Below are 27,809 nucleotides of genomic sequence, written 5' to 3'. Positions count from 1 at the left end.
TGAATTACAGAGATGGGAAGACTTATAAGAAGAAAGGGGTGTGTTGGTATATGTGTGAGTGTGCGTGAACGTATGTGTGTGTATGTTGGGAGTGGGGAAAAGGAGTCATTATTTCTACTGTGCTCATCTTCAGTTTCATAAACTGCTACACAGCTGAGATGTTGAGTGGTTAATTGGATATATGAGTTTGGAGTTTAGGAGAAAGATGTGGGTTGTAGATACAAATTTTGAAATCAGATGTGCATGGAAGACTGGGAGGAAAATGGTTAGCATCAGGCCACCCATACATTTACTCATTATTCTGGCCCCGGGAAAGAAAGAAAGATGACTTGATCAAATCCTCTTGTAAACATGCCAATGATACATCCATACAATGGCATTTACTAGAAAAGACTTCTTAACTACGGAATACGTTAAGCAGGAAATACGTGATGAATGATTCCTCGAGTGGTGAATGATGAGACAGTTTATATAATTGAGAGATTTCATGTTAATGATTATTCTGTGAACTTCTCCGAGACCTCATTTATTAAGTCTGGCCTACAATACACGCTAAGACGCTGAGAAATGACCTAGGGAGCCATGCTAAACGATTCACACTTCTCTGCTTTGTGTGCACCTCATTATTACCCGCACCCTTGAAGTTATTAGTAAAGCTTGACACAAGGTTACATCTATGATTCCTGTGAGTCTGATTTGACAATCCGGCTCTGTGTTATCTCAGTAGTCATGAGGCTGACTGAGACTATCTAACCTTTGTAGGGAAGATGAGAAGGAGTCAGTAAAGGGGACTGAGAAGAAGTAGCTTACGAGGCAGGTTGAAAATGAAAAGGATGTAGGTGTCCTGGAAGCCAAGGGAACAAAATTCTTCAAGGAGGGTGTCATGATAAATTGTCTCAAGAGCTGCACAGAAGGCAATTACTGAAAACTGGTTGGAGCTGGAAATGCAGATGTCATTGTGATCTTGACAAGAGCCATTTCAGTGGAGTCATGCATGGAGCCAAAAGTCTTCGTGGAGTCAAATGGAGTCAAGACAGAACTGGAGGAAAGGAGTTCGAAGAGGAGAGAATGGGTCCTTCTTCCTGTAGGAGTTTGGCTAAAAATGAGAGAAGCATGGGCTAGCAGCTGAAGGGGGAAGTGGGACTATAAAGGATTTTTTGAAATTGGAGAAATAATAGGCTTGTATGCTGAAGGGAATGGGTGGGAAGAGAGGAGAGAACTGATGATGTCAGCTAGGAAATGAGCTCTGTCCTCCGGCAGGTGGAGGAGTGGAATCTCCAGGGTGAGCAGAAGGCTTGAGGAGGGAAGGCTGCCATCCTTAGCAAAGGAAGGAAGGCAGAGTGTTTGGGCCCAGACAAAGGAAGTGTTGGAAATCTGAGAAGAGAAGAAAGATATCAATGACCAGGGGAGAGGGAATGGATGGAGGGGGCTAGCATCACTGCTAGGCAGCACTAACAACCCATTGTAGGCAGAGATTATGAGCTGAAAGGAAAACTAGTCGGCAGAATTTTATGCTTTTCTCCAACACCTGGCTGCAAAGTACAGAGTAGGCAGGAAGTTGGATTTAAGCCAGGTGGGAGTTTGGTCAGACTTATGTGAGAGGGCAAGACACTCCTCAGTCCCTCCCACCCCTCCCTGGCTTTGGCGCACAACATCCCCTCATACAACTGTGAATGATCTCAATAAGTACGTATCGAACCCCTCTGAGGGGCTCAGCTCAGTGCCGTGCCACTGGACTGTTCAAACTTCATGCCTTGGCCTAGCCAAAATGGGCATAAAGTTTTAGTTTTGCAAGATGAGTAAGTTCTGAAGATCTAATGTACAAAATGATAATACAGTGAACAATACCATATTGTATACTTGAAATTTGCTAAGAGGGTAGGTATTTCAGAACGATAAGGCTTTTAGTTCACATTTGCAATTTTACATCTGTATCTCCTTTCTTCTCGCCTGCTTCTTAAGAACACAGAGGATGATGGAAGAAAACAATATTCCATAATAGCTCATTTGCTTGATCTCACACATAGACAAGGATATTAGAGTAACAATACCAATATCACTAAGAATATGATTACTAAAAACCTCACATATATCTTCATATGGTATCCCATTTCTTCTGCCAAATTTTTCTAATAATTATACTGTATCTATATTTTTGAAACATATGGCCATTCCATACTATGCTTTCTTTTTCTTAATTTTCATGTTATCTTGGGTCTAAACACACACACACACACACACACACACACACACCCTCATGTTCACCACCAGTCCTTATGCTGATGTCTCTTCAGTAATTTTGCTTGTCAAAAATATGTTCTCCAGTAAATTCCTAAGAAGGAGTGCATGGGAAAAATACTCACTGAGGTCTTACTCTTGGGGCCTTTATTCTTGAAAATGAATTTGGCTGGATATAAAGTTCTGGGCTCACAGTTTTCCCCCTTGAGCATCTTTACTGTCTTACTCCATGTGCTTCTGGTGTAAGGCGTTATGGACAAGCCTGATGACAACGTCATTTCTTTTTCCCTTTACACATTGAATTGATCATCTTTTTGCCCAGGTGCCCAAAGGATTTTTTTTTTCTTTAGAATCTGGTAGTTTTGTTGGAATATATCTTGGTGCTGGTCATTTTCTGATCAGTTTTGTGATTTAAGGAAGCTGTACTCAATGTAATTTTCAGCGTTTGCTCTATTTTCTTGCCTCGATGTGTTTCTTACAGGATTTCTAGTATACATATATTGGATCTTCTTTACTCAACTTCTACGTCTATTTCTCTGGAATCTGTCATCTCACTTTCATGTTTTAGAAGTTTTCTCCTTTTCACTTCCTATTTCTCTTAAGACAGTACCTGTTATTTATTTGTATTTGTATAATTTCTTAATCACCTGATTCCTTTTGAAATAGTTACTCTAGTTTCCACTTGCCTGACATACTTTTCTTGTGTCTCAGGACGTCATTCTGCTCTTCATTCTCTGTAACCTCTTAAAAACCTTGTATGGGATTTAACGTTGCTTCTTGCTGTTACACAGTTTCGTGGGAAATCAGCTCTCTTGCAACTTTAGAAACAAGGATCCAGCATAGCTCTTGGTGGCTCTAGAGCTTTCTCTCCTGGTTTGTGGAGCTCACTTTCTATGAGCTCCCAGCTTTGTTACCCTACTTTTAACTAGATATCCTCTTTTCTCATCCCCTTTTCTATACCAAGCACATTTCTGCTCAGTGTGAGGCCTTGTCTCAAACGAGATCTTCGGCTGGTTAAGTTTTATGGGTCCAGGGGACCCAGAGTATCTGGTCCCTTCAGACCTTACTGTAGACCCTTTGCATTCCCCCCAATCCTTTTTTGTATTTGTATCTCCTGAATTTGCTATAGTATCTTGTCCATAGTTGGTATACAACAAATTGTTGTAGGATGAATTAATGAAATCTAATTCCAGTGAGCATCAATTAAGTAAATACTTCTAACAAAATAATCAATGGCAATGGGAATTAATAACAGTGATGGAGGATGGATTTCGATTTTAAATTAACAGCTCTCAAGCAATTGGCTATTTTCTGGTTTAATGGCAGATCGCCTACCTACTTAATTTAGTTAAGCAATTTTACTACTATGATGATAGCTTTTATCTATGAAGAAGTTAACCTATGGACAAAGTCCAATAATACTTTAGAAATTCTTGCTGACTGCATTCATAGTGGCTTCTGATGCTGATGAAATGTAAAATCATGTTCTTTTCATTCATTAGCTAAGAATTTATAAAAATGATTTTATTATAGTCATTCTACTTGTGATACACTCAAGAGAACGTGAGCATACACTTTCTTTTCTAAAGGAAGAAAAATATTTTAACTTATATACCTGGTAATTTCTGATAATTAAAAAGTACACACATCTGAAATAAAACCTATGTCTACTGAGTGCATTACTTTTTTTTTTAACACCAGTAAATTTGTAAGAACAAACATTTGACCTGAAGACAGTAATGAGTTAGTATTCACAGAAAGCTTCATACCCTAAGGAAAGAAACTAGACATGTAATTATCTGTATGCCATTAGAGACACTTATTTGGTTCCCTTCAAGGTATGGCCCACATTTCCATGGATTCCTTTCAGCCACTTACAGCACCATTGGCAATGCATTGAAAGAACCTGACTATATTTACTAGAGAGTTGTAACAAACCAGCACTAAGTAGAGCAGAATATCTATATTCATGTGAGCACAAAATACACACAATAGTGGTAAAGTGATAAATGGACCCCAATTGGGGAAAGTGAACAGATACTGATCAGCTGGTACTACTTGCGTCATATGCAAGGGCTTTCTTTACTTATCAATAATGGGGAGCATTTTACAAACAGAACTGAAGGAATGTGATTAATTTGTAATGTGCACTAAGTCTGTGTAGAAACTATCCTCAGGTGAGCTCAAAAGAAGCAAAAATCCCTTATTTATTGTCTTTGGAATCACAGTGACTGTGTGCGCGCCTGCGTGTGGGTAGACATATTCACCCTTACCTGCCAACTAATGCTGTTTAAGCTATTAAAACTAGTTTGCCAATTTATAGATAGACTTTCATAAAATGGATAATCCACAGACAGATAACTAAGATAATTTAGAGGGACAGCATGATATTCGCAAAAATTTTTGAAAATAAATATTAATACTAACAAAAAGCATACTACTTTGCCTCTAAGGAAAAAAAATCTTGAACATTTCTCATATTTCATCAGATTATAATGAAAATGCACTCCATTAGTACGACCTATGTAGGTAAAAATCTCAACTCATCGCTATGGTTTATATTTTATTTATTCAAGGAGTAAATTATTCAGTCTTCATGTGTATGCTCATGGATTCTCCTAAGAACAGAAAATATTCATTTTAAAGTATAAAGTTCATAGAAGTTTCCATAAACTGCTATTTTAGGAATCTGAATAATGAATCATGGGAGAGTATAATCAAAGAGAGGCTGTATTTTGGTGGTCTGTAGTTAGGTAGGAGAGTCGAGTTGGGAAGAATATTGTTCTATAACGAAGCAAAGGTCACGGGTTCAAATCCCACACAGGCCAGCTCGCTTCCCCTTTCCTGCCGGCCATTGACTGCGTGCCAAAGACTTGTGGTCACTCGCGGGGTTGGGCTGGGAAGGGTCTGCGCCTGACAGTCCCGCGCCACCGGAAAATCACCCAAAAGACCTGCGTGGGAAGACACGGACCTCTATGTCGTGATACTGGGTTTGCATGCTCTCCTAATAAAAGAAAGCAAAAAGGAACCTAAATTTTAAAAACCGCAGGAAATCTGAAGTACAGGAATACTAGGTAAATTGAAAATCTGAGAAAACTGGCAAATGTTCTGTTAAAATGAGTCACAGCTTGTCAGCGATCCAGGCACTCCGCGGCAGCTTTGCAAATCCTCTGAGCAGGGAAGGAGGCTGTTTTGGTTCTGCTGTGGAATTTTCCAGAGCATCCTTTTGGGGGCACTCAGGTACAGCTACAGAACAACCCCTACACAGGCTGGGGCCTGTCTTGCTTTCCTCTCCCTAAATTCTGGCTTCTGTGAAGTCTCAGCCCCAAGCACCCGGGATTCCCTCCCTGGGTCCTTTCTCTGAATCCCGGGGAGGAGAGAAAACCCCATCAGAAATACCATTCGCGGGACTACTACTCGTGCCAAGCGACGGTGCCAACACTTCGCCTGTGCCGTTCATTCTCTGTCTACTCTGGGGACTAAAAGATGAGGTCACTGAGTTACACAGAAGTTCAGTCCTTTGCTGACCTTCACACAAGCAGGACACCCCCGATCCCGGATCAGAAATCAGGACTGTGGCTCTAAAGAACGCCCTTTCCCCAGGACCAAGCTGCGTCCACTTCTTCTCTTTTTTTTTTATTAAAAAAAATTTTTTTTCAACTCACTCTTCCTCAGTCGTCTTTTAGAAAGTAATGAAAAACAGTTTATTATAGAATTTCCTCTCTGGATAAAAAAATCTCAAATAACTTTATAGAGAAACACACGTTTATGATGAATCCATTTCTCCTTGCTATGCGGAGGATGCCCTACTTTCTGTATGTATTAGAATTAAAAAAACCCCAACAACACTTGTTAAATTCTCAGTCACCGTAATCTGATTTTTCCTCATTTGCAGGTATTTGGCCCCGGGGGAGGTGGTGACAGCCTTTGAGGGCGTGCTGGCCACAGTGCTGCCGTAGTCTCTGTTCTGTTGCTAATAATGTTTTCTTTATCCCTGGACATCTGTCATCGACTGATGAAGTAAATTGGCTAGAGAAAGGGCTGGACCTTGTTCACTGCATAGAAAAAACAGTCATTAGGATGGCTGACATCAGGTGTAAGGAGAAAACAGATCAAACAACACCTGCAATATAACTGGGGCTACAGACTCTATCCTGGGTTGCAATTCATGAGTTTTTTTCTTTTTAAAAAATTGTATTTATTTATTTAATTTTTTCAAAGTAATCTCTATGCCCAGTGTGCAGCTCAAACTCATGACTCCCAGATCAAGAGTCACGCGCCCCACTGCCTGAACCCGCCTCGTGCTCTGAAGTTTGTGCTTTTTCAGGTGTTCCTGATGACATGATGTCAAAAAATATTTCAACTTCCAGTGGTTGTGGAATCTTCTGGAAAGGAGGTCAAAACCAATTGGCTGCTTTATCCCTTGTCCTTTCTGTGGCCATGGCAATGCCCCTAGGAGGGCAAGGCTATGCAGGTGGGTTCCCGCAAACTGTTTTCCTCACAGGAGTTTCTATGGTGAATGTTACTCCAGAGACTTCCGGAGGTTTTGCAAACAGGACACTAAGCACATGTTGTTGATAGGGCAGCCAGGATGGGGCGGGGGGGGGGCATGGACACGTGTTATTTATCCTTTACTACAGTCCCTGAGAAATGGTTTTGCGCAGTACCACTGTTGGCCTCCAAACTCCAGCGCCTCACCTCAGAGGAAGGGGATTTTTCTGACTTCCTCCAGAGGCTCTGCAGTGCTCACCAGCTCCTCTCTCCCTCCCTGTCTCTTCCTCAGCTTTCCTTTCCTCGAACACATTTCCAAATGTTGGAGCTCCTTAGGGTTCACATGGCTCCTTGTCTTTTATCTCCATTTGGCAACTGCCATGGATTGAAAAAACCATCTGCCCAGGGCGCCTGGCTGGCTCAGTCAGCAGACCATGTGACTCTTAATCTCAGGGACATGAGTTCAAGCCCCACATGGGGTGTAGAGATGACTTATATACATAAACTTAAAAAAATAAAATAAAATACTGTTTGCGTGCCAGAGACCCCACATTTACCTCTCCATGTCTGACCCCTGACCATCGTCTCCTTTTGAGGTCTATCTCAAACATCCAAATCCCGACTTGCCTCCTTCTCCATGCTTCAGGCCCATCACATCTGCTCAGAGTTGAGCCCTGGATTCCTCACCTCCATCCTCACCTTCCTACCATCTTACACATCTCGGTAAGATAGAACTGTAGGACTCCTGCATTTCCCTGACCCACAGCTAATCAATCCCCGAGACCTCCCATCCCACCCCTGAATATTCACTTCTTCCTTTATCCTCTGCTAACTGTTCCGATCCAGACACTGCCCATATGGGAGCAAGACTGACATCCTTGAAATGTAATTTGGTTAATGCCCGTCTCCTGCTTAATCTTTCAAGAATTTCACATTGAACTTAGAATTAAATCCAAATCTTGACCCCGGCCTACATGGTGTGGACAGTCTTCATCCCTCATCACTGTCCCCGGAGCTCATTATCTTCCGGCCGCATTGCTTTTATTTAGTGGCTTGAAGAGAATGATCTCTTCACCGCTTGGGGGTCAGTGGATCTATGCTCTGTCTGCCTCAAATGCTTTTATATCCACTACTGAGATCCTAGCTCCGTGAACAGTGGGGGCCTTCTCAACCTTACGGTTCACGGTTCCTTGGCTCCTTATCTAAATTAGGTTAAATCTCAATCACTGTTCATTTTCATCTTAGCATTTTTTATGGTTTGTTCTTGTGATTTCCTTGTTTACCATTGTATCTGACACTTGCACAGTAATAGTACAAAAAAGGTATTCACAAAATATTTGTTGACTAAATGAACTTTGTTTCCTTAAAATTCTGGTGATTGAACCCGAGGGGGGGAAGCTGGTGTAAGTGTAGGTATGTCTGAAACACAGTTCTTCTGAAGGCTCTCACGGCCCTAGGGACTGATGGCAGAAACCGCTCCTGGTGGGTGCTTTTTTTTTTTTTTTCCTTTTAAGGCTCACCTTGAACTTTGGAGTAGCTTATTACCTACTACTTGGGGGCATGAAAGGTGTGTTATGAACGTGAATTATAAGCACAAGTCACAGACAGGGCCGAGAAGCTAAAGTAAATGGGTTATGTTAAATTTCAAGAAGTTTTAATTGTATTTTTATTTAGGAAGGTAAATTATTTATAGTGTTTAGTGATTTTTTTTAATCTAGATTTCAAAAATCAAGTGCCTATTAGGACCAATGAAAATGGAAAGGAATCACATACGAAGAAATTAGATGGCCGATAAGCATCTCCCCCACCCAGCAGTGGATTCGTAATTAACCAGGATCTGTGTTCATCTTATCAATTCACTTTAAGGTGCACATCATACTTATTTGATTGCCTACCTTGTTGCTACTAGTTCAATCTACTGATTTGAGTATAAATAATGTAAATAGTATTTAAATCAGAAACATTTTCGTGTAGCACTTAATATTTGCAACTTACTTTGCAATCCTATTTATTTCCAAAAATTCTAAGAGATGGCTGACCATTTCTCTTCCTTTTCTACAAAAGGAAAAGCCACATTAGCAGGGGACTGCAATGATGTGTCCAAGGGGACTTGTAACACACATTAATATAAAATTTCATTTTGTCAAGTGATAAAAGTTGCCTCCAGCATCCAGAGAGCCTGAACCTTCCATCAGCTCCCGGAGAGGGGGAGGCCACTCTCCGCCAACCCGCAGGAGTGGTGAGGCTGGACCACTCGGCTGTCCCTCCAGAGCCTCAGCCACCATCTGCCCTGAGGCCGCCAGCTTCTGTCATGTATCATCAGGGTAGAAATATCCCAGACTGACACATCCGATTTATATCAGTCCCCAAAGCAGTCCCTGGCTCCCCTGTCATTGTCCTGTCTGACCCCCACCCCCACACGCGGTTTGGAGCACCCCTTTGTCCTACTTCATCCTTCAGCTGCCAGACTCCGTCCCCTGTGCTCGGGATGCCAGGGCTGGCAGTAGTAACTACTTGTGACTTCAGCCCACTTCCAGGGTTCTTCTCACGTTCTTCCCTCACTGACGCTGGCTCCTGCCCTGGGACCACTTCCCCGCCGCTCTCTCACATGGTTTCTGCACACTTTGTACCACCAAGCATTGCTCTGCAACGCTCCAAGTCGAGCAGTTCTCTTCTCTCCTGAAACCCTCCAGCCCTGAATTTCAAACCATCAGGCTCCACTGCGTGCACTTTTTCTACCTGCAGGCAGCTCCTGAGCCCCACCTCCCTCCATCTCTCTCTCCCTCCCTGCCCGCCAGCGCCATTTCTTGAAGCTTCAATTTCTGACTCACCACAACTCTCTCCAAGTCTGCTCTGGTGATAATTCTGGAGGGCCTCAGTGCCCACATGGGTCACACTTCCACCACCCTGGCTTCCCCAGTCCATGACCTCAACTTCTGCAGTCAACTTTTCCTCTATCCTAACTCAGCCACCAGTGCCCCTGGCCCACCACTGACCCCACCATTGCCAGTCCCTGCATGCCTCCACAATTTCACTGTCAAGGATCCCAGTCTTCGGCCAACACCTACTTTTCCAGCTAAACCTCGCTAGTACCAAACTCCAAAAACCCTTTGGACCCACTGGGACCTGGAACCAATGGACCAACTACCTTCCCCACCCCTCTCGCTTCTCATCCCACCTCTCTGCTCTCCTAGTGGAAAACCAAATTCTGAGTTAAACCCAACGCTGTGTCTTCTGCACCTGTGCCTACCAGGCTGATGGATCTCACTCCAAACTCATTCCTTTCCCAAGTTTATTTACACCCTGCCCTCCTAAATGACAATTTCACCATCCTTTCCTCTCCCTGGAAAGCTCTGCCCCCATCTCCACTCTCAGCTGCCAACTTTGTGTCCTATTTCACTGAGAAAAGAGGAACACCAGCAGCAATGACCCTACATATTCCGCCATCACCATGGCCACCAGGCTGAGCGTCTGTCCTCGTGTCTCAGGTGGAGCCTCCACTCGGCGGTTGTGAGCCCGGACATTGTTCCTGGCGGTCTCTCCTCTCCCCTGCATCACCAACCCCCTACTCCTTTACAGAGTCACTCCCAGTGGCTCATAAACATGCCTCAGCTTTTCCTGTAAAAAAAGGAAAATGATCTTGATTCCACATCCCCCCACCCCAGCTGCCTCATTTCTTGGCTTTCCTCTGTAGCTAAATTCCTCAGAAAAGAAGTTACTGATTTTGCTCTCTCCCATTGCTCTTCCTTCTCTCACATGAACCCAAGTCAAGCAGGCTCCTCCGCCCCCATCCCCTGGTCAAGGTCACCAGTGACCTCCCAGTTTCGAATTCCAATGTCCATTTCTCACCGGGCTGCTGCTTGCTCAGCACGGAGCATGGACGATCCGTCCTCCTCCTAGAAACGCTTCCTGCCTTTGGCGTCCAGTGCACACTCTCCCGGATTTCTTCCCACCTTACCCCAACCACACCTTGTATTTTGTAACGCTTTTTACATGCAATGAGCATTACAGAGGGTCACTTCCGAACTTCTGTACTGGCTTCATTCTCTACCTGGAAAGCGCTTTTCCCAGACGGCACCAGGATGCCTTCCCGCACGCCCTTCAGGTCCTCACTCCCAAATCAGTGAGGTTCTTCCTGACCACCTTATAGAAAATTTCACCTCTTCCCCTAGCTACCAATGCCCCCTTTTTGGTTTTACTTTTCTCCATGGCCATAATAACCACCTAGCATAATGTATATTGAACATGTCTGTGTGTACATAGCATAACAGTTTTCCGCTGATCGGTATTCCTTTCTCACCCCTGTATCCTGAAAACCGAGAATGAATACCGAGTAGGTGCTCAGGAAGCATTTCCTGAATGAAAGGAAAGGAGGAAGGAAGGAAAAGTGGTTTTTTCAGGAAATAAAGATCAATATTGCCATGATACACCATGTTCCCATGTTGCACAAATAATCAGAGTAATATTGATTTTGATTATAGCTCGATTAAATTTCTAGGAGAATGCAAAGTGGCCTGACTTGTATGCAAATCTGAGATGATTACAGTTGGCTTCTTTCCCTACTAATCACCAATGACTCTAACACAAATAGGGAAATAATTTGCAAATATTGGTACAAGTTAGAAGAGAAGCCTCCATTATCTGAGCGGAAATGTCAGGGCAGCAATCAGTAATTCTTACTTTAAGAAATCTCTCAGGCTTTCACAGGAAAATGGCTGGGAGATGCATGTGTTTTCCTAAATAGGTATGTTTGAGGGAGTCAGTTATTAAATCTCACCTGAAGTGGGGGATAACTGATTTTGCTTATATGTGAATAAACGCTTACGCCTGCTGAATTCTGGAATTGGTGGTATGAAGATACAAAGGAGACATTCTGAAACCCATTAAATCAAGGAATTGGAAATAATTCTAGTTTTGTATCTTCCCCCAGTTAGCTCCTTTCTGTTTTTAATCTAATATTGGACACAGGCACCCAACTTTGCAACATATACATATCAAAGAAAAACACACCAACCACAAGCTCATCGACAAAACTCATCTCCCTTTGCAGTTCCCTGGTCAGGCGTGGCAAAGGTGACCTTTGGGGGTAAAAACCAGTAAGAGAGGGTGACGTAGGTCATGCCCCATGTCATCAACCATCTGGTGTGAGTATTTCAAGAATAACTTGACATCAAGATTTCACATAATATGATGGAAGCTGTAATTCGATACAAAGATTAAGAAATGTATTTGTACACAGCCAAAGCATGTGTGCATGTGTGTACGTGTGTGTGTGTATAATTCAGCACCCTGAATCATTTACTTAGCACATCTATTTAAAATCTGACATCTCACTGAGCACCACAGTGCTTAAATAATCTACTTTTAATGGGCCATCCTTTGTATATAAGTCACATGTTCACGTCCGTAGAGAATGCAGTTGCATCAAACTATGGAGAACGTGCACAAAGTGCAAAGGTCTGGTGAGAGGGGTGGGCGCCCTCACCCACAGACATCGCGTCAGGGCCGTCTGTGACCACTGGTCTCTTGGGCGTCATGTATCTGGACACTAACTTGTTGGATTCTCTGCCACTATGTTGTGCCTGCTCACTGCTGGCATCCTGAGATGGAATGCTCTGGCAGGTAGCAGATGTACCAATTAATAACCTGTCAGGTCTGATGGATAGAAGAGGAAAAGAGTGTCCTCGCACATATCTGCGGTGTGGCTTTCTTCCCCATTTTAGGGTGCCGAGGGTCGGGAGACACACTCTGCCTCCCTGGAGAGCGCCCAACTGTCTCATTAGTGTCCATCTCTCACGACATGCCGGTGCTGCCCTGAGAGGCTGACTCACCTGCTCTTCTCCCAGAATCCTGAAGTGATGGAGCTCTTTAATCAGGGAGTTGGGGCAGCCAGCTGTTGGGGAAAGAATGAATCACAAAGGTGTTATTCCCATTCTGTGCGGTAACGTGTTCTTATGTGCAGTTACAACTAGCAGCCACCAGCGTTGCCAGGGAGGACGCAGACGGCCACCCCCACCACACATTCTAACCAGCCACACAAAAGCCACACCTCTGAGGAAGCTATGGCCGTCTGGTCCCCCACTGTGACACTGGGAAGGAGCTGTAGGTGAGCCCAGCCAGGCCTTGTCTCCCTCTTGATTGTGACCTGGCCTATGGAGGGCTTTAGGCCACAATGTCATTTCTCCCTAGGAAGTCACTTGTCCCTCATCGAGAGCCAGGATTCCGTGGGGCTGGGGTGGGAGAGTTGGTGAGTATAAATTCATTCTGCTTATTCGTCACATCCTGTTTCCTCGCTCTGCAGGCAGGGGCCCTGCACACAGAGAAGTAAGAAGGAACACAGAGAGCTGGACACCGCCATCTTCACGGGATTTGGTTGTCATTTAGAACCTTGCCCAGTTCTTCCAGGAGGCTCTGTCAAGACCAGAAGGATCCTGTCTTTCAGTTTGGAAAGGGGCTCTTACGGAAAGGATCTGGGAAGAGGGCCAGGATAGTCGGGGTGCCCATGACCTTCCACTCTACCCAGTCAGTAAGAGCCTCTTCAGGCTTTCCCATTCTCTTTCTCTAGTTGTAGAAATAAATAAATAAATTATATATATGCATGCCAGCACATGCTTAGCTATCCTTTAAATTATGTTCCATCCCTGTCCTTTTAATTGAATAATTGTACATATTAGTTTGTTGTCATTAAAATTAACTCTAGTAACAAAAATTGATATAAAAGCCCATTTCTTAGGTACAATCTATGGATTACACAATCTGGTGAAGCTTCTACTAAGGAATTGGGTTGTATGCAAAATGCACCAAATAATCACTGTGCTGTTGTTCATGTTACTCAGCACTGTGCCGTCAGGGTGATGGAAAGTACCCAGGATGTCCGTCTGGGGAGGGTGGGCTGAGGAAGGAGGGAGCTGTCATCTTCGAGGGGGTGAAGGAGTTATCCTTTGCAAGAGAGATTATATTTGCGGTTCATTCTAGAAGGTAGGATTAAAACTAAGAGGCAAAAATGACAGCAGTAGACTTTGGTTCAACAGAAAGAAATTTCTTTTTTAAAAGATTTCACTTATTTATTTGAGAGAGAGAGTGAGCGAGCTCATGAGCATGGGAGAGGGGCAGAGGGAGAGGGAGAAGCAGGCTCCCTGATGAGCAGGGAGCCCCATGTGGGGCTTGATCCCAGGACCATGACCTGAGCAGAAGGCAGATGCTTAACCAACTGAGTCATCCAGGCACCCCCAACAGAAAGAAATTTCTAACTTAAAAATGGGATACATTGCCTGATGAGCTAATAACTGTAGGTTTTCAGACACAGGCTAAATGACTATTTCTGCAGGATACTGTAGAGATGAATTTGACTGGGTCTGTTCCAATTCAGAAATTCTGTGGTCATGTAAAATGTCGAAACATAGTTTTGGTGTTTGATGTTATATTTGACACAGTCTTAGATATTCTAACATTTCACACCTTGCGAGAGCGGTTTACAAATGCTGACCAAGTAGTACAAAAGAGTTTTAAAAATATAAACAAAATGTAAACAGGCGATGTCACCACCCGACGGCAGATCAAGAACATAAATGACAATCCCAAGATGAAATCCCAAATGAATATTTTGGTGGAAAACACAGTATGTTAATTGCCTTGGGCACATCCGATGCTATAAAGAAGGGAAGCTAGATCCTTGACATTAGAACTGTGTTAGTCCAACTGGATGCCACTGACACGTGGTCTGAAGGTTCTTTTGAGATGTTCGTATCAGGATTGTTATTCTAATAATTATCTAAACAATTAGGAAAAGTCACGATGGATCACTTGGTTGGCCACAATTCAACTAAGAACTACGGTGGAAGTTCAGCCTCATATCAGTTCTAGAATTTCAGATCATCTTGGGAACAAGAAGTTCTGTGAAACCAAAAGGAAAGAGCCCAGGCAGAATTACAGGGATGCATTCCCAACGAGTGGGGGGCTCCCGGTCTGGCGGCAAGTGTAGGAGGTTCACACGGGAGGGGCACCACGGACGCAGCGGCGTGGGCGTGCGCAGATCAGGGGACGCTGGCCAACCAGCCAGGCCTTGGTGGCCTCCCAGGCAACAATTTAGTTTCAACAAAATGCCGGCATCTGCGATATGAAATTCATAGAGTTAACTGGGATACTTTCGGTTTTGTTCTTTTATTTAGTATTTAATTTACTAATTTTCATTTGGGCCTTTCAGTCGTATAAGCATAAAATGTTTATGTCTGAATTTATATCTAGACAGGTTTGAGAGATACTATTTTATGAAATAATTTTATTTAACCTTAGAAATTTTAGAGGCTTTTTAAAAAAGTTCTCCTTCACATCCCTCAAATTTGAGAAAAACTGATTTGACTTACTTTACTGCCAGGTAAAATAAGAACCAGAATTTAAAATTAGCCTGTCTTCGGGATTTGTATTCGAACATTCCCCTAAGATGTAACTACAAGGATTGATGTCAATGAGAGTTCCAACATAAACATCTTTCACAGAAGACTAGATAATTACCCGGAACACCTGGTAGGTAGAATAAAATATAATAAACAAGGACAGATACGGCATCAATTAGAAGGGAAGACGTGTGAGGGGGTCAAGATGTTTACGAGACCACGGCAGGGGCGTCTGTAACTGTGCTCGCCACAGGAGCCTCAGTGTGGGAAACAGACAGACGCAGACTTCACGTGAAGGTGACTTTCAAAGTCACAAAACTGGAAACACAAGACACACGCGGAATTCAGCAGGGGTGGGGGGGCGCCAGGGGGAGAAAGAGCCTGGCAAAGAAGGACTACACGAACAGTGTTGTTAATGGTGGTGCTGCACTCTTGCCTTCTCCAAATTCCTCACACAGAGCTACACACGCGTGGCAATGGGTCACCTTCTGGAGCCACAGATGACTACCCGCGCCAGTCAAATCCTCACGGTGCCCAGCATCATACTGCCTTCAGGCTCCTGAGGGGAGATCTTTTCTCGAGATGCCAGAGAAGAGGCTCCTATTAAAAGATGCACATGGTGGGGCACCTGGACGGCACAGCTGGTTGAGTCTCTCACTCTTGGTTTCAGCTCAGGTCATGATGTCAGGGTCATGAGATCGAGCCCCGCATCAGACTCCCCGCTCAGTGTGGAGTCTGCTTGGAATTCTCTCTCTCCCTCTGCCTCTGCCCCTCCCGCTTGCCTGCCTGCTTCTGCCCAGCAGGCTGCTGTCTCCGGCCCTTTGCACTTGCCGCTCCCTCTCTCCGGAGAGCTCTTGGCCCCGATGTCTGCATGGAAGTCCTTTCTCAAATGTCACCTTCTCAGTGACAGTGTTTGGGGCTGCCCTGTGTGAAACTGCAGCCTGTTTTCACCTCCACGTCCTCCTCACACTGTATTTTCTCCAGAGTGAAATCATCTTCTAATGTACCCTCTACCTCATGTCCTTTATTTCCTGTCACCCGCTGCTGAAATGCAAAGGGGATGAGTGTAGGGATGGGTGTAAAGCTCTTGTGGTGAACGTGGAGATGAGGGCCTCAGCCCTCCGCAAGGAAGCACCGTGGCCAAGCTGTCACAGGCAGTGACAGAGCTGGGCCCTCAGCTGCAGACAGTTGCCCCATCTGAGGTCATGCCTTCCTGGGACCCCAACCTGCTGCTCAGGACAGGGAGGGGGACCACCTAGGTGTTTTGTCCTGACACCAGCCACCATGAGCTGCATTTGCTCCCAGGCTTTGTCAGGTCTGAATGACAGTGTGACTCTTTACTCCGCCTGATCTGGCTCCCTTCCCTTTCTTTCCCAGACACCATCCCGATAAACACCAGTACTCCACCCTCTGCCTTGGACTTGGCTTCCACAGAACCCAGCTGGCAGCTTTCAAGCGCACCACCCTGAATTTCATATCCCCTCCCAGTTATGTCCCCCATATTGATCCCTCTCTACTCCTCCAGACTGAAAGGGGAAAGGGCGTCTCTTTCTCAAAATAGGGCTCATTCTTCACCCATCGCAAACTGTCCCTGCTCAGCCCCTAGTAGGCCTAACTCACCGTCCACTCTCTCCCCCCACGCTCTGCCGCTCTGTGGCGTGTTCACTTCAAACTAAGTACTCAATTTTCCCTTTAAATATCCAGCAAAAATCCAGCCTTGAGCATACAGTTAGCACCATCTCTTCCTTTCTGCTTCCATCCAACTGTCTCGGAGGAAAAGCCTACAGCCATTGCCACCACTTGAAAATAGCAATTGGAGATATGGATTCCAGAAGGGAAATACCAAAATTGGGGGTTTCATGCCTTTTAAAGGAGTTCCTGTGGTCATGGCCTGGATGGACGCTCTGGTTCCGTGCTAACTAGCTGGCTCTGTGCTCCTGGATAAATCAGCTACTCCCAGTGCCAAGTCCTTTTACCAAGAATAATTCCCATCTCTACCTCAAACAGCAGTTTTGAATGTACGTGAAAGCAACATGCAATGACAAAAAAATTAGTAAGTGAATATATTGCTAATGGTATTAATGGTGTTGCCACATCCAATGACGGCTGCTGCTACTTCTTGTAAAAATTTCCTTGTTTAAAAGGCAAGTGGCAATTTGAAACAATTGCTACATGATCTATCATCTTAAGAAATAAAGGTTAAGACTTCTTTTCTCAGCTCTGATGTGTGAAGGGCTTGGGAGTTATGACCCCCATCCTTACAATAAGGAAAATCTGGGCAAACCGAAAATTAGCAACTTTCCTTAGACCCTCAGGGAACTGATGTCACCCTCATATCTCGAGAGGCAGGCAGATCCAGCCAGTGACAGCTAGACCTGCCGGCGTGGAGCGCGAGCCACTGGAACCGCACACCGGGGGGCACCTTCCGATGGCAATTTCAATGAACTACAGATTACGAGGCAGAGATTGTTGGGGGGTCAAAGACGGACAGAACGAGACATGAAGGTTAGATGCTGAGCCATTTCCCTTATCAGAAGAAATTCTGTAATATGTTGAATTTAGGAGGTGATTGACCAAGTCAAAGTCCCAAGAGTCTCCGATGGAGGGTTTCACGGTTGATGTGATGGGGACCTGATCACTGTCTCTAGTCTTTGCAGGTCAGAAGGTGAAAACCGTGACTTGTTTTGGGAGGGCAAATGTGAAGTTCCAACTTGCTTGGAAAACATATTAGGCGATGGTTTAGGGGGAAAAACACTGAATAGTAGAATACGCACGATGCCGGGCATTTAAATACATCGTTGTCGTCTTTCCTGGAGAAAGAATTGCCGAGGAAATGAACTAAGTGGCAGTGTTGCATCCAGCACTATTTTGGGTGTCATACAGGAGGAACAGAAGTGTCATATTGCCTGTGAAGACTGCAAATCTAGTTGGGTTGAAAGAACAGATTAAATGGTCACACTTCTGTGAATGAAGAATGAGTATAAAATCAAGAATGTGTGAGGCGTTGGCATGCATATCAGGACACGGGATTCTTCCCGAACATGCCTGGAAAAGAGCAACTGTTGTCCAGACAAGAGGTATTTCCCTGGTCGTCACTGTCCCAGGACCCCTCTGCTACCCGCCCAGGGGTGGATTCTGCAGTCTCTTTACCCCCATGCCGGGGTGGGAGTGGCACTCTCAGTCCCAGCCCGTCCCCCTCCCCCCACTTCCCTGTCGCTGGCCCAGGAGGAAATGAGAAGTGATGATGACGGAAGAACAGGAGAAGGAAATGAAGTGACAGTTCAGCTGTGCAATCTTGGGCCAAAGATACTACACGAGCTCTAGAGCCTTCACCCTCTACTTGTAAAAACAGGAGGAAGAATATTCAACTTATGGGGTTGCTGTCGACAACGTGTGTAGGTATCTACATGTTTGTATATCTATTACCTAGTTGAGCTCCTCGTACATGGTGGGCTCCGGAACGGTAGTTGCTATTCTGAGAGTCTCTGGAGAGCGGGGCGCTTGTCTGTACTTGAGACGGCCGTTCTGCTGTCCTCCCAGAAATCCCTTGTTGCCTAAACCCTCGATATTTAGAGGCCAATTTTGCTAAAGGAGCCCAGCTTCCAATAACAAATTTGAGATTATCAGGACAATATGCTGAAAAACAATAGATTATCAAGTATGTATGTGTGTGTTTATAAGGTACACGTATATATACACACACACATACATATGTTCACATGATCATACATGCTTAGGAAAGCACGGTTAGTATACATTTAAGGCTTTAAGTTTGTTGCTTTTTATTAATTCATTTATTCATTTACTCACTCTACTAATCTCAAGTGATTAATAATCAATTTGATATTTTTATTTGATTTCATTAAACTTTAAGACAGATTTTTACCTTTGAACTTGCTGGAAGATGTTTTTTATCTCCCTGGTCGATTCGGATTGCATCATTTACATATCTATATTTACAAAGTGAATGAACAGAGGCAGTCAGGAAAAATAACTGAAGCCCCTGATCTCCAGGCACATCCAAGTATCGAAATATGCAAAAGGGAAACTGACTCAAATTTTTGACAAAACGGACAGTTAGCAACTGCTTAAGGTACCTTCTGTCTAGCCTTCTGAGTCAGCCGTAACACATAGTAAGGGCATCACTTGCGTATACAATCAACAGATGGATGATTATGGCAAACAAGCTGTGGTTTAGAAACAAATATTCCACAAAGATGTCAAAGAAGAGAACTGACGACTCATAATTCTGTTGAACCAGAGCTGATCTGTTTTTTGTTGTTGTTGTTGTTGCGGGAGGTGGAGGGAGCTCCGTTTTTGACTTGTGGCTGCTTTGTAATATTAGAGGCTACTTGCCTTTTGTCACCCAGCTTGTGAGTGAAGGAAATGACAGAGCTGAGTAACTGACAATTCTACCTTGAAATTCTACCTCTAAATCCCAGACTCTATGCATTGCAAACTACTTTCTGCCCTGTCATGACGGTTTAACAAAAATGAATATTAGATTTTGCATATAAATATGCTGTAAGTTCAGAATTTCATATACCGCATTATTTTAATCCTCAAACTTATCATAAGATTAGTCTGTTTAACTGGAACACACTTCTTGTGTTTGGGGGAGAAAATACGCTACCGTAGAGACACCAAAAATCTACGCACAACAGAAAACCAAAAGCAACACAAACTTTTAGAGGTTAAAAGTGTTCATCATGGAGTGACAGGAAAAAAGAATAAAAAGGGAGCAGGACCCTGGGCTTCCTTTGGTGGTAGAGCCAGTCTTTATAGTCGTACTGTACATCACTGTATTTTCCAAAAAAGATAATGCATTCAATGTGAATGCTTCTATCAATGGCAACGAACTAAATTGAATTAAAAAGCGTATTTAGGGGCGCCTGGTTGGCTTAGTAGCTTAACCATCTGATTCTTGATTTCGGCTCAGGTCATAATCTCAGGGTTGTGAGATCAAGCCCCATGTTAAGATTCTCTCTCCCTCTCTCTGCCCCTTCCACCCTCCCTCTCTTAAAAAAACTAAACAAAACAAAACAAAAAACCCCAAAAGGCTCATATGCGTAGTGCCTATCACAATTTCTGTAGCATTTAATTATTTGTTAATATCTGCTTTTTCCACCCGGGACGCAGAACTCCATGAGAACAGGGACTTGCTCACAGCCTCATCTAGGCCCTGGGAACTGTGTCCAGCACAAGGGTAATACTCAATAAATATGGGCTGGATGATTGAATAAATTAAGGGGGGAAAAGCCATTGCCTTCTGGTTCTCACAAACAAGAGCACTGGAAAACAGATGACTTTACAAGCCTGTGCAGAGTTAATTTGAGGACCTACGAGAGAAAGTCTATCTGCCCTCGGGTCAGTTTTGTAAAATCTCAGAAATGAATTATTTCATATTTTAAATGCAAGGTTTAATTTTTAAACACAAAATATTAACATGCCACTACTCAAGCAAGAAAGGGTTCTTTAAATGCTCCATTCCCTATTGGCCTTGTAAAAATAAAGCTAATTTTCAGTGAGAGTAGAGTTCTGTTATAAATGGAAGACAGAGGCCAGGTCTGCTGAGTGGGTTCAGATTGGGGCCACCCTGACAGGCAACCACTCAGACCACTGTGGAAATGTCCAAATATCTTCCTTCAGACAGCCACACTACTGCCAAATGCTATCTGATGATTTTGTTTATGTCAATGACCATCTGATCTCATTCCTATATTATATGGAGTGGCATTTAATTTCTTCAATGAGCAAAGATAGATTGGTGTAATTCATAGTCACGGATTCGAGAATGAAATGTCTTCATTTTCAAACAACTCGTAGCTGTCACTATCTCTAGACGAACCCCTCTGTCAGTCCAGAATTATCTCCCACAATGTTACCTGTAGCTGCATTTCAGACCCTGTCTCAAGACTTTGTTCGGTGACAGGGACCAGAGGATCAGAGGATCAGCCAAAGAATTCCATTCTAATAATGAGGCATTCTTGTGGTCAGAAGGATCATTCTAGATGCTAGTTGTAGCTTTGGAGGGATAGAGATCATATCCAATCCTTTAAAGCCTTTATTAGCCTTCTCTCTCTCCTGGGGCAAATATCCATTTGCCTACAATAATCTGTAATATATGTGAAAATTTATAGGAAGCTTCCAGATGTTCATTTCCCTTCCTTCTGTTCTTAGATTTGAGCTTGTCGTTGGCAATATTCCTTTTCAAATGTGGTACCGGGGAAGTCTCCTGTTTATTCATTGTTGCCACACTCACCCATGTATTTGGCATCAGACACACGACCCCACTGGGGAGCCCGAGGTTGAGATTTTGTGGTACTTGATTCTAAGAGGGCTTTGACAGACATATTCTGTTTGCAAGGTCAGGCTTCTTAGATGAGAGTTCTCACAGTTCCTCATTTTAGCCTGATACCGCACTGGGGGGTTTCCTTCTAACTTACTGATAAAATGTTCTGTGATGCCCACTCTGAACTTGGGACCCAAGAGCTTGTCCTAGAATAGTCCCCTAACTTGTTGGCCTGGGGAAAGTGTAAAAACATGTCACTTGTTTGAATACTTAAAAGTCACAGATCAGACCAAAAAACTGTGAAAAATATGTTTCACCCTTTTGACAAATAACACTGGAAGTAGGGATTTGGAACTCTCAGACCCCTGGGAGGTCTGCTCCTGAAAGTGCCTGGCCTTTCCTGCTCCTCTTATCCCAGATTCCTGCCTCCTTAGAGGGACTCTCACCCGTCAGGCTGGCTTTTCTTACGCAGATGTTCCTCCTGAAATTGTCTGTTCTGTCCTTTCCAACATGGGAAACATTGTCTTTGCTCAAGGAAACAGGAAAGACTGGGCTTGGAAAGCTTTTCTAACATTGTGTTGTCTTCCTCAATGACTGCCTTTCCTTGTTGTCTCGTGTCCTTGACCCAACTTTTTTAAAAGCCTGTTTTGTTGTCTTTGGTCATTGAAATTAGAATGTCATCTCATTCTGGGCTTATCTGGATGATAGGCGCACAGATCTGTGCTTTTCCAGTGTTCTTTCTGCTGTTAAAATCTTACTCATCTCTCCCACCTGCTTTCTAAAAAACCGAGCTCAATGTAAATAAAAAAAAGTTTGGTATTGCCTGGTTGCTATTAAAAATGAATAAGGACGTTTATTTTTACAAAAGCACATGAAGACAGAATTGAATCCTATTTTTTTAAAGGATAACTTTTAAACTGGGGTCTTTACTTTGATTAATATCTATAATCAACATGTACTTTCATTCGGTTCCATATAATAAGACTATTTTACAATTTAATTCAGAATCTCCTCAGGAAAATGCACTATAAAGTGGATTATTTCCAGAAAGTCCCTGATAACTATTAAAAAAAAACCTCCAACAAACAAACAAACAAACAAACAAAACCCCTTAGGGATTAATTGAAGTACAACTTTTTTGGAAAGCTTGTGCTGAATTTCCTCAATAACCACGCTGTGAAGTTGAGGAAACTCATTTGGAAAACATATTTCCTTGAAAAGCTTTAAAAGCCACATGAGTCTTCAATCACTATTTTTCCTTTTAATTTCCTTGCAAATCATCATGGGGCAATTGTGATATCCTTTGGGTTCAATGGAAAACCGTGAGCACCCGGGCTTGGGATAAAAATTGAAATGGATTTCAGCTCTCTGATGTGCCGCAGGCAGTGGCCACATGACACAAATAATCTGCAATTTGCAGATTGCTGCTGTTTGGTGTGAAATGCTTTCAGGATTAATTTCTCTCTTGGCTATAGCTTAGAATCCCTAATGCAGGCTTGACAATTACAGTTACTTTCTATTTTTCCCGTAAGTACAACTTTGGAAAGGAAACTGGCTCACGATGAAATGGCATCAAAAATAAATCATGATTCAATGTGATCAAAGATAACACAGCACAACACCGAATAGCTAAAACGGGGTGGGGCACATCTGCAGGCTGGACCCCTGAGCGGGTTTGATGAGCTCCTTCCCACTCTGGTTAAGCCGGGCTGATCGGGGTCTCCATGTACTCTGCCAAAGTAGGCATTTCTGAATTAGTCTGAGAGCCAAGTGTTGACCATACCCAAGGAAAACTCACTAAGATACCTTGACTGAGCAGCTCCATTCAAAATTAGCAGTAGGACTTTATACCATCAAATTTCAAAGCATTATTACTTTGATGAATAAAACCAGGCTCATCTAAATAATTTCTCTCTGCTGATAGGTTATTTATGTCTATGAAGTTCTTCTCTGCAGTCCTTTTCAATAGCCAACACTTGATGAGGCCAAGACACCCTAAACCAGTTACAAAGAATCTGGAAGGTATTCACTTTTCACCTAGCAATTTCACTTGTTGGTATGTTTCAGAGAGAAACTTAGAGTCACACAGAAATACTTGCAAGAATATTTAGGGCAATGTTTCTATAACAGCAACAACAAAAGAAAACATCTGAAATGACCATCAAGAGAAGAGACAAAGCCCTCCAATAAGCACCCACCATGTATCCCCTTATTCCCAGGCCCTTCGGGGCACTTGGGCCACGTTAGTGGGAAAATGAAAAGACAAAAATCCCTCCTCGGAACTTGCATTCTAAGAGGGATAGACAACTAAACTGTTAAAGAGGAAAATGATGAAATACCTCTGGAAGGTGATGAGCACTATGTAAAAAAAAAAAAAAAAAAAAAAAAAAGCAAAAAAACACAAAACAAAAAAACAAAAAACAGAAGAATGTCAGGGAGATAAGAATAGGTGGGATCGTTTTAAACAAGGTGCTCAGAATATCTCCTGATGAGAAAATGACATTTAAGCCGCAACTTTTAGGAAGTGAACTAATAAGAATTAGTTGGGGTGAAATGTACCAAATAGACAAATTTCAAAAACATGAAGTCAAGAAAAAAAGCTGCGATAGTTCACACATAGTACGATGTCATTTACAGGAAGTTCAGAAAATCTCTTGAACGATATGGATTCATACAAATACACTAATCGTATAAAATAACATGCATGAATGATAAACACCAAACTTAGGAGAAGGAGTAGATAAAATAGGATCATAGAAAAAGGGAGGGGGATGCTTCCAACCTATCTGCAACATTTGCACAAAGAGGTTTCAAACCTAAGCAAACTTCACTAAGAGAGTCTCTTTTAAAGTAGGGCTGGGAGGCCATGAGGGAGGAGGAACGAACGCAGGTCCTTATCAGGAGGACACAAGAACCTCTGGAACTTGTCCAGCCAGCTGTGCCCTTCAGCCTGGATCATCTGAATTCTCCCCTTTGCCAGGAGCCAATCCAGTTTTACAAGCTTCAACTGCTCATTTGCATGTGAACCAATCCCAGTTAACCCAGTTTCAATCCGGTTTGCACAGAAGGACCTGAATGAGAACTACACTCCGGACCTTTCACCTTTATAATGTGCCCCCTCTTTGTCTTTCTCAGAACACAATTTAGGTTTCTGCCTGAGTCTTGTGTCTCCCGAATTGCAATTCTAATTGCCCAAATAAAAGTCCATTTGCTTTAATTTTCAGGGAATTCTTTCTGGGTTGGCGCATTTATTATAATTAGTAAAAATAAAAGTTCACATTTCTATAACACTATGCATGAAGCACTCTTTTCAGTGCTTTGTGTAAAATAACTCATTTAGTCTTGCAACAACCCTATGAGAGGTACTATTAGCTCCAATTTACAGACGATGAAACAGACATAAGAACATTAATTAACCTGGCAGTTACCTGACGCAGCGAGAAGAGACACCAACGAAGCTGGGTAGCGGGTTCCTGAGCGTTCACTGTGTTCCTAGGTCCTTGTGTTTTTGTAACTTCTCATAATTAAAAAAAAAAGAAAAGAAAACCTGAAGTACATATGAAGAGACCTTGAAAAAAGTTGAATAAAAATTCAAAAACTTGTAGACCTGAGTATATATTTATCATGAAGATATTACGAAGTTTAAAGAAGGAACACCTTCTAATATCAATACTGTGTTGCAAGCATGGCTCCTCTGAGCAGATTTTGTAGCCTTAAGAGTAAGCCGAAAGGAGCCATAAATATCACTTATTCAGTTCCTCACTTAGAGATGAGGCAGTGCTACCCACAAAGCACACGAAGCCTCTTCTTGGAGCTCAGAATAGGGTGTATTAAGCTCAGATGTTTGTCATTTCTTAACTGAAATGCACACTGGTATAGTTTCTGGTCTGTTGTAGCTGCCGTATGAATCCACATGTCCCTTCTGAATCAATTCCCAGGGAACGAAATGACCCGTCCTCCAGCGAGGAGCTGCCGAAAAACAGGACCCGTTGATAACGAGAGGCAGCCAAGTATTTCTCAGGTGTTTTCATTTCACTACCACTAATAAATATGATTATTGTTACTGGCGGGAGGTGAGTTCTAACCAAACAGTCGCTCATTCTGTGCTGAATCACTTCTCTGTGTGGGTCTACTGTGTATGACGCCAGGTGCTACAGGGAGAGCAGAAGTGAATCCGGAAGGGGCTCTGCCTTTGCGGAGCGTGCAGAAGGAGTGACGTGCACATAAATAAAGTCACAGCCGAGTGTGCCACGAGCAGTCAAGAAGGAGGTGTTAAAAAAAAAAGAAAGAAAGAAAGAAGAGAGAAAGAAGGAGGAGAAAAAGGATCACAGGCCTGAAGGCTGGAGGCACCCGGTGTGTACGGGAACCAAGCGGCTGTCTGCATGCAGATGGGAACTGCAAGCACCTGCAACCACACAGCTTGGCTACTGGGGCTGAGAACTGGGACCTAATTGTTTCAGAAAATTCGTGCCTCAGAAGATAAGCTTGAAATGCAGAAAAGCAGAGAAAGACAATTATCATATAGTTTCACTCATTTATGGAACATAAGAAATAGCAGGAAGATCGGTAGGAGAAGGAAGGGAAGAATGAAGGGGGGGTAAACAGAAGGGGGAATGAACCGTGAGAGACTATGGACTCTGGGAAACAAACTGAGGGCTTCGGAGGGGAGGGGCGTGGGGGATTGGGATAGGCCGGTGATGGGTATGAAGGAGGGCACGGATTGCATGGAGCACTGGGTGTTATACACAAACAATAAATCACGGAACACTACATCAGAAACCAAGGACATACTGTATGGTGACTAACGTAACATAATAAAAAAATTATTATTAAAACAAAACAAAACAATTATAGTTTAAATAAAAACTAATATGGGTTAAAAAAAGAAAATAACTTCACTGTTTCAAGGCATTTCTGCAAATAATTTACCACAGTTTGCTCATCTGAGCAGCCATCTCCTTTAACAGGACAGTAGACTGCTGTTTACCTGGGCAAAGGTTCATGTATCAGGCAACAGTTTCTTATCACGCCCCCCATCGAAACCTTGACTCATTGTGTCTACCAATCCCCACCTTTTATGTCATGAATCTTGCCCCACTCCAGTCGGCTCCCCACCTGAAAGATCTGCCTTCCCACTTAAGCCAGACCCCCAATCCCTATAAATCCTGGCATCTCCTTCCTGTAAGAGCCCCATGGCTGTTAGCGTGGTGAGGTCTCCCTCTCCGCAGTAAGTCTAATGAACGCTTTACTCCATCAGGGGACTTTCTGGTGGTCATCTGGGAGAACGGACACAGAGTATATGAAAGGCAAGAGAGAAAATGAAGTCACAGAAATTAAAAACATTTTAAATTTTTCTTATTTGTGAGTTGTTATATCAAAACAGTCTTAAAAAAATTAGAAAATTGTTCTCAGTGTGTATATTCTTGGTACTTTGCCTACACCTCTGTATTTCATAAAACTCTTCCTTTGCTATTGACCTATACTGTAAATGCTTTTTGCCTTTGAATTCCTACAGGTGGTGTTTTGGTAATCTGGTATCCTTCTGATTCCAAATTTAATTTTGATGGTCAACTCAACACACACGAGTGACCACTGGGAACATGAGGCTCTCAGAGTGGAAAGTGCTCCCAACCCACCATCTCCTTGTCCTGCTGCTCTCAGAAGTTCATTCTTGGTTGAAACAAGAGAATGGAAAGGGGGAAGCAATGGAGACCCCATTTTGGGGCCCCTCAAACATGTTTTTCCATAGGTGGTTTGTTTACCCAAACGAGCGTGTCAATGTCTACTTAGCTGTTTGGGGGAAAGAACCTTTGGGGTTAAATCCCTGAGTGCATCCAATCAAACAGGAGACCGAGATTATGTACATCATATCAGAAAAAGCTTCATTCAGTAGGTTTAGTAAGTTACCTGGGTGACTAATTACCATGGTTAAGTTAATGAGGTTTCTTTAGGGTAAAAGAATTCTGAGTACCAAACAATTTATGGACATACAAGTTTTTGGGAGATTCCCTGTTTATAAACTGGAAACTTCCAATATTTTTTTTTTTGAATGCTACACTTTGTCCTAGAATGGTTCTTTATTTATTTATTTTTAAAGATTTTTATTTATTTCAGACAGAGAGAGACAGAGAGCACGAGCAGGGGGAGGAGCAGAGGGAGAGGGAGAAGCAGGCTCTCCACTAAGCAGGGAGCCCAACGCGGGGCTTGATCCCAGGACCCTGGGATCATGACCTGGGCCGAAAGCAGATGCTTAACTGGCTGAGCCACCCAGGCGTCCCATAGAATGGTTCTTTAAAACGTGATTCCTCAGGACATATTTAGGCATTACTCCATTTGAGGGAATAAATAATATCGCAAACAATATTAAAAAAATAAATGTAATTGGATTTTAGGAA

At 43.2% G+C, this 27,809-nt stretch overlaps 1 protein-coding gene and 1 long non-coding RNA gene across 5 annotated transcripts in view; one reads left to right on the top strand and one right to left on the bottom strand.

Moving 5' to 3' along the window:
• LOC123001367 (uncharacterized) overlaps nucleotides 1–13,365 on the top strand; it is a 77,907-nt gene extending 64,542 nt beyond the window's left edge. Inside the window, exon 3 of the long non-coding RNA XR_006410183.3 lies at nucleotides 13,031–13,365. This is a non-coding gene — a long non-coding RNA (uncharacterized LOC123001367). The remainder of the gene's footprint in view (nucleotides 1–13,030) is intronic.
• The window catches only part of PRKN (parkin RBR E3 ubiquitin protein ligase), a 1,246,455-nt gene that overhangs the window by 181,115 nt on the left and 1,037,531 nt on the right, over nucleotides 1–27,809 (bottom strand). For all 4 annotated transcript variants that reach the window (XM_026504660.4, XM_057311210.1, XM_057311211.1 and 1 more), the window contains exon 8: nucleotides 12,561–12,622. In XM_026504660.4, the coding sequence (XP_026360445.3) occupies nucleotides 12,561–12,622 (62 nt within the window). The remainder of the gene's footprint in view (nucleotides 1–12,560; nucleotides 12,623–27,809) is intronic.

Source organism: Ursus arctos, unplaced genomic scaffold (assembly GCF_023065955.2).
Source record: "Ursus arctos isolate Adak ecotype North America unplaced genomic scaffold, UrsArc2.0 scaffold_13, whole genome shotgun sequence".
Taxonomy (NCBI): Eukaryota; Metazoa; Chordata; class Mammalia; order Carnivora; family Ursidae; genus Ursus; species Ursus arctos.
This window is presented reverse-complemented; position numbering and strand designations above follow the sequence as displayed.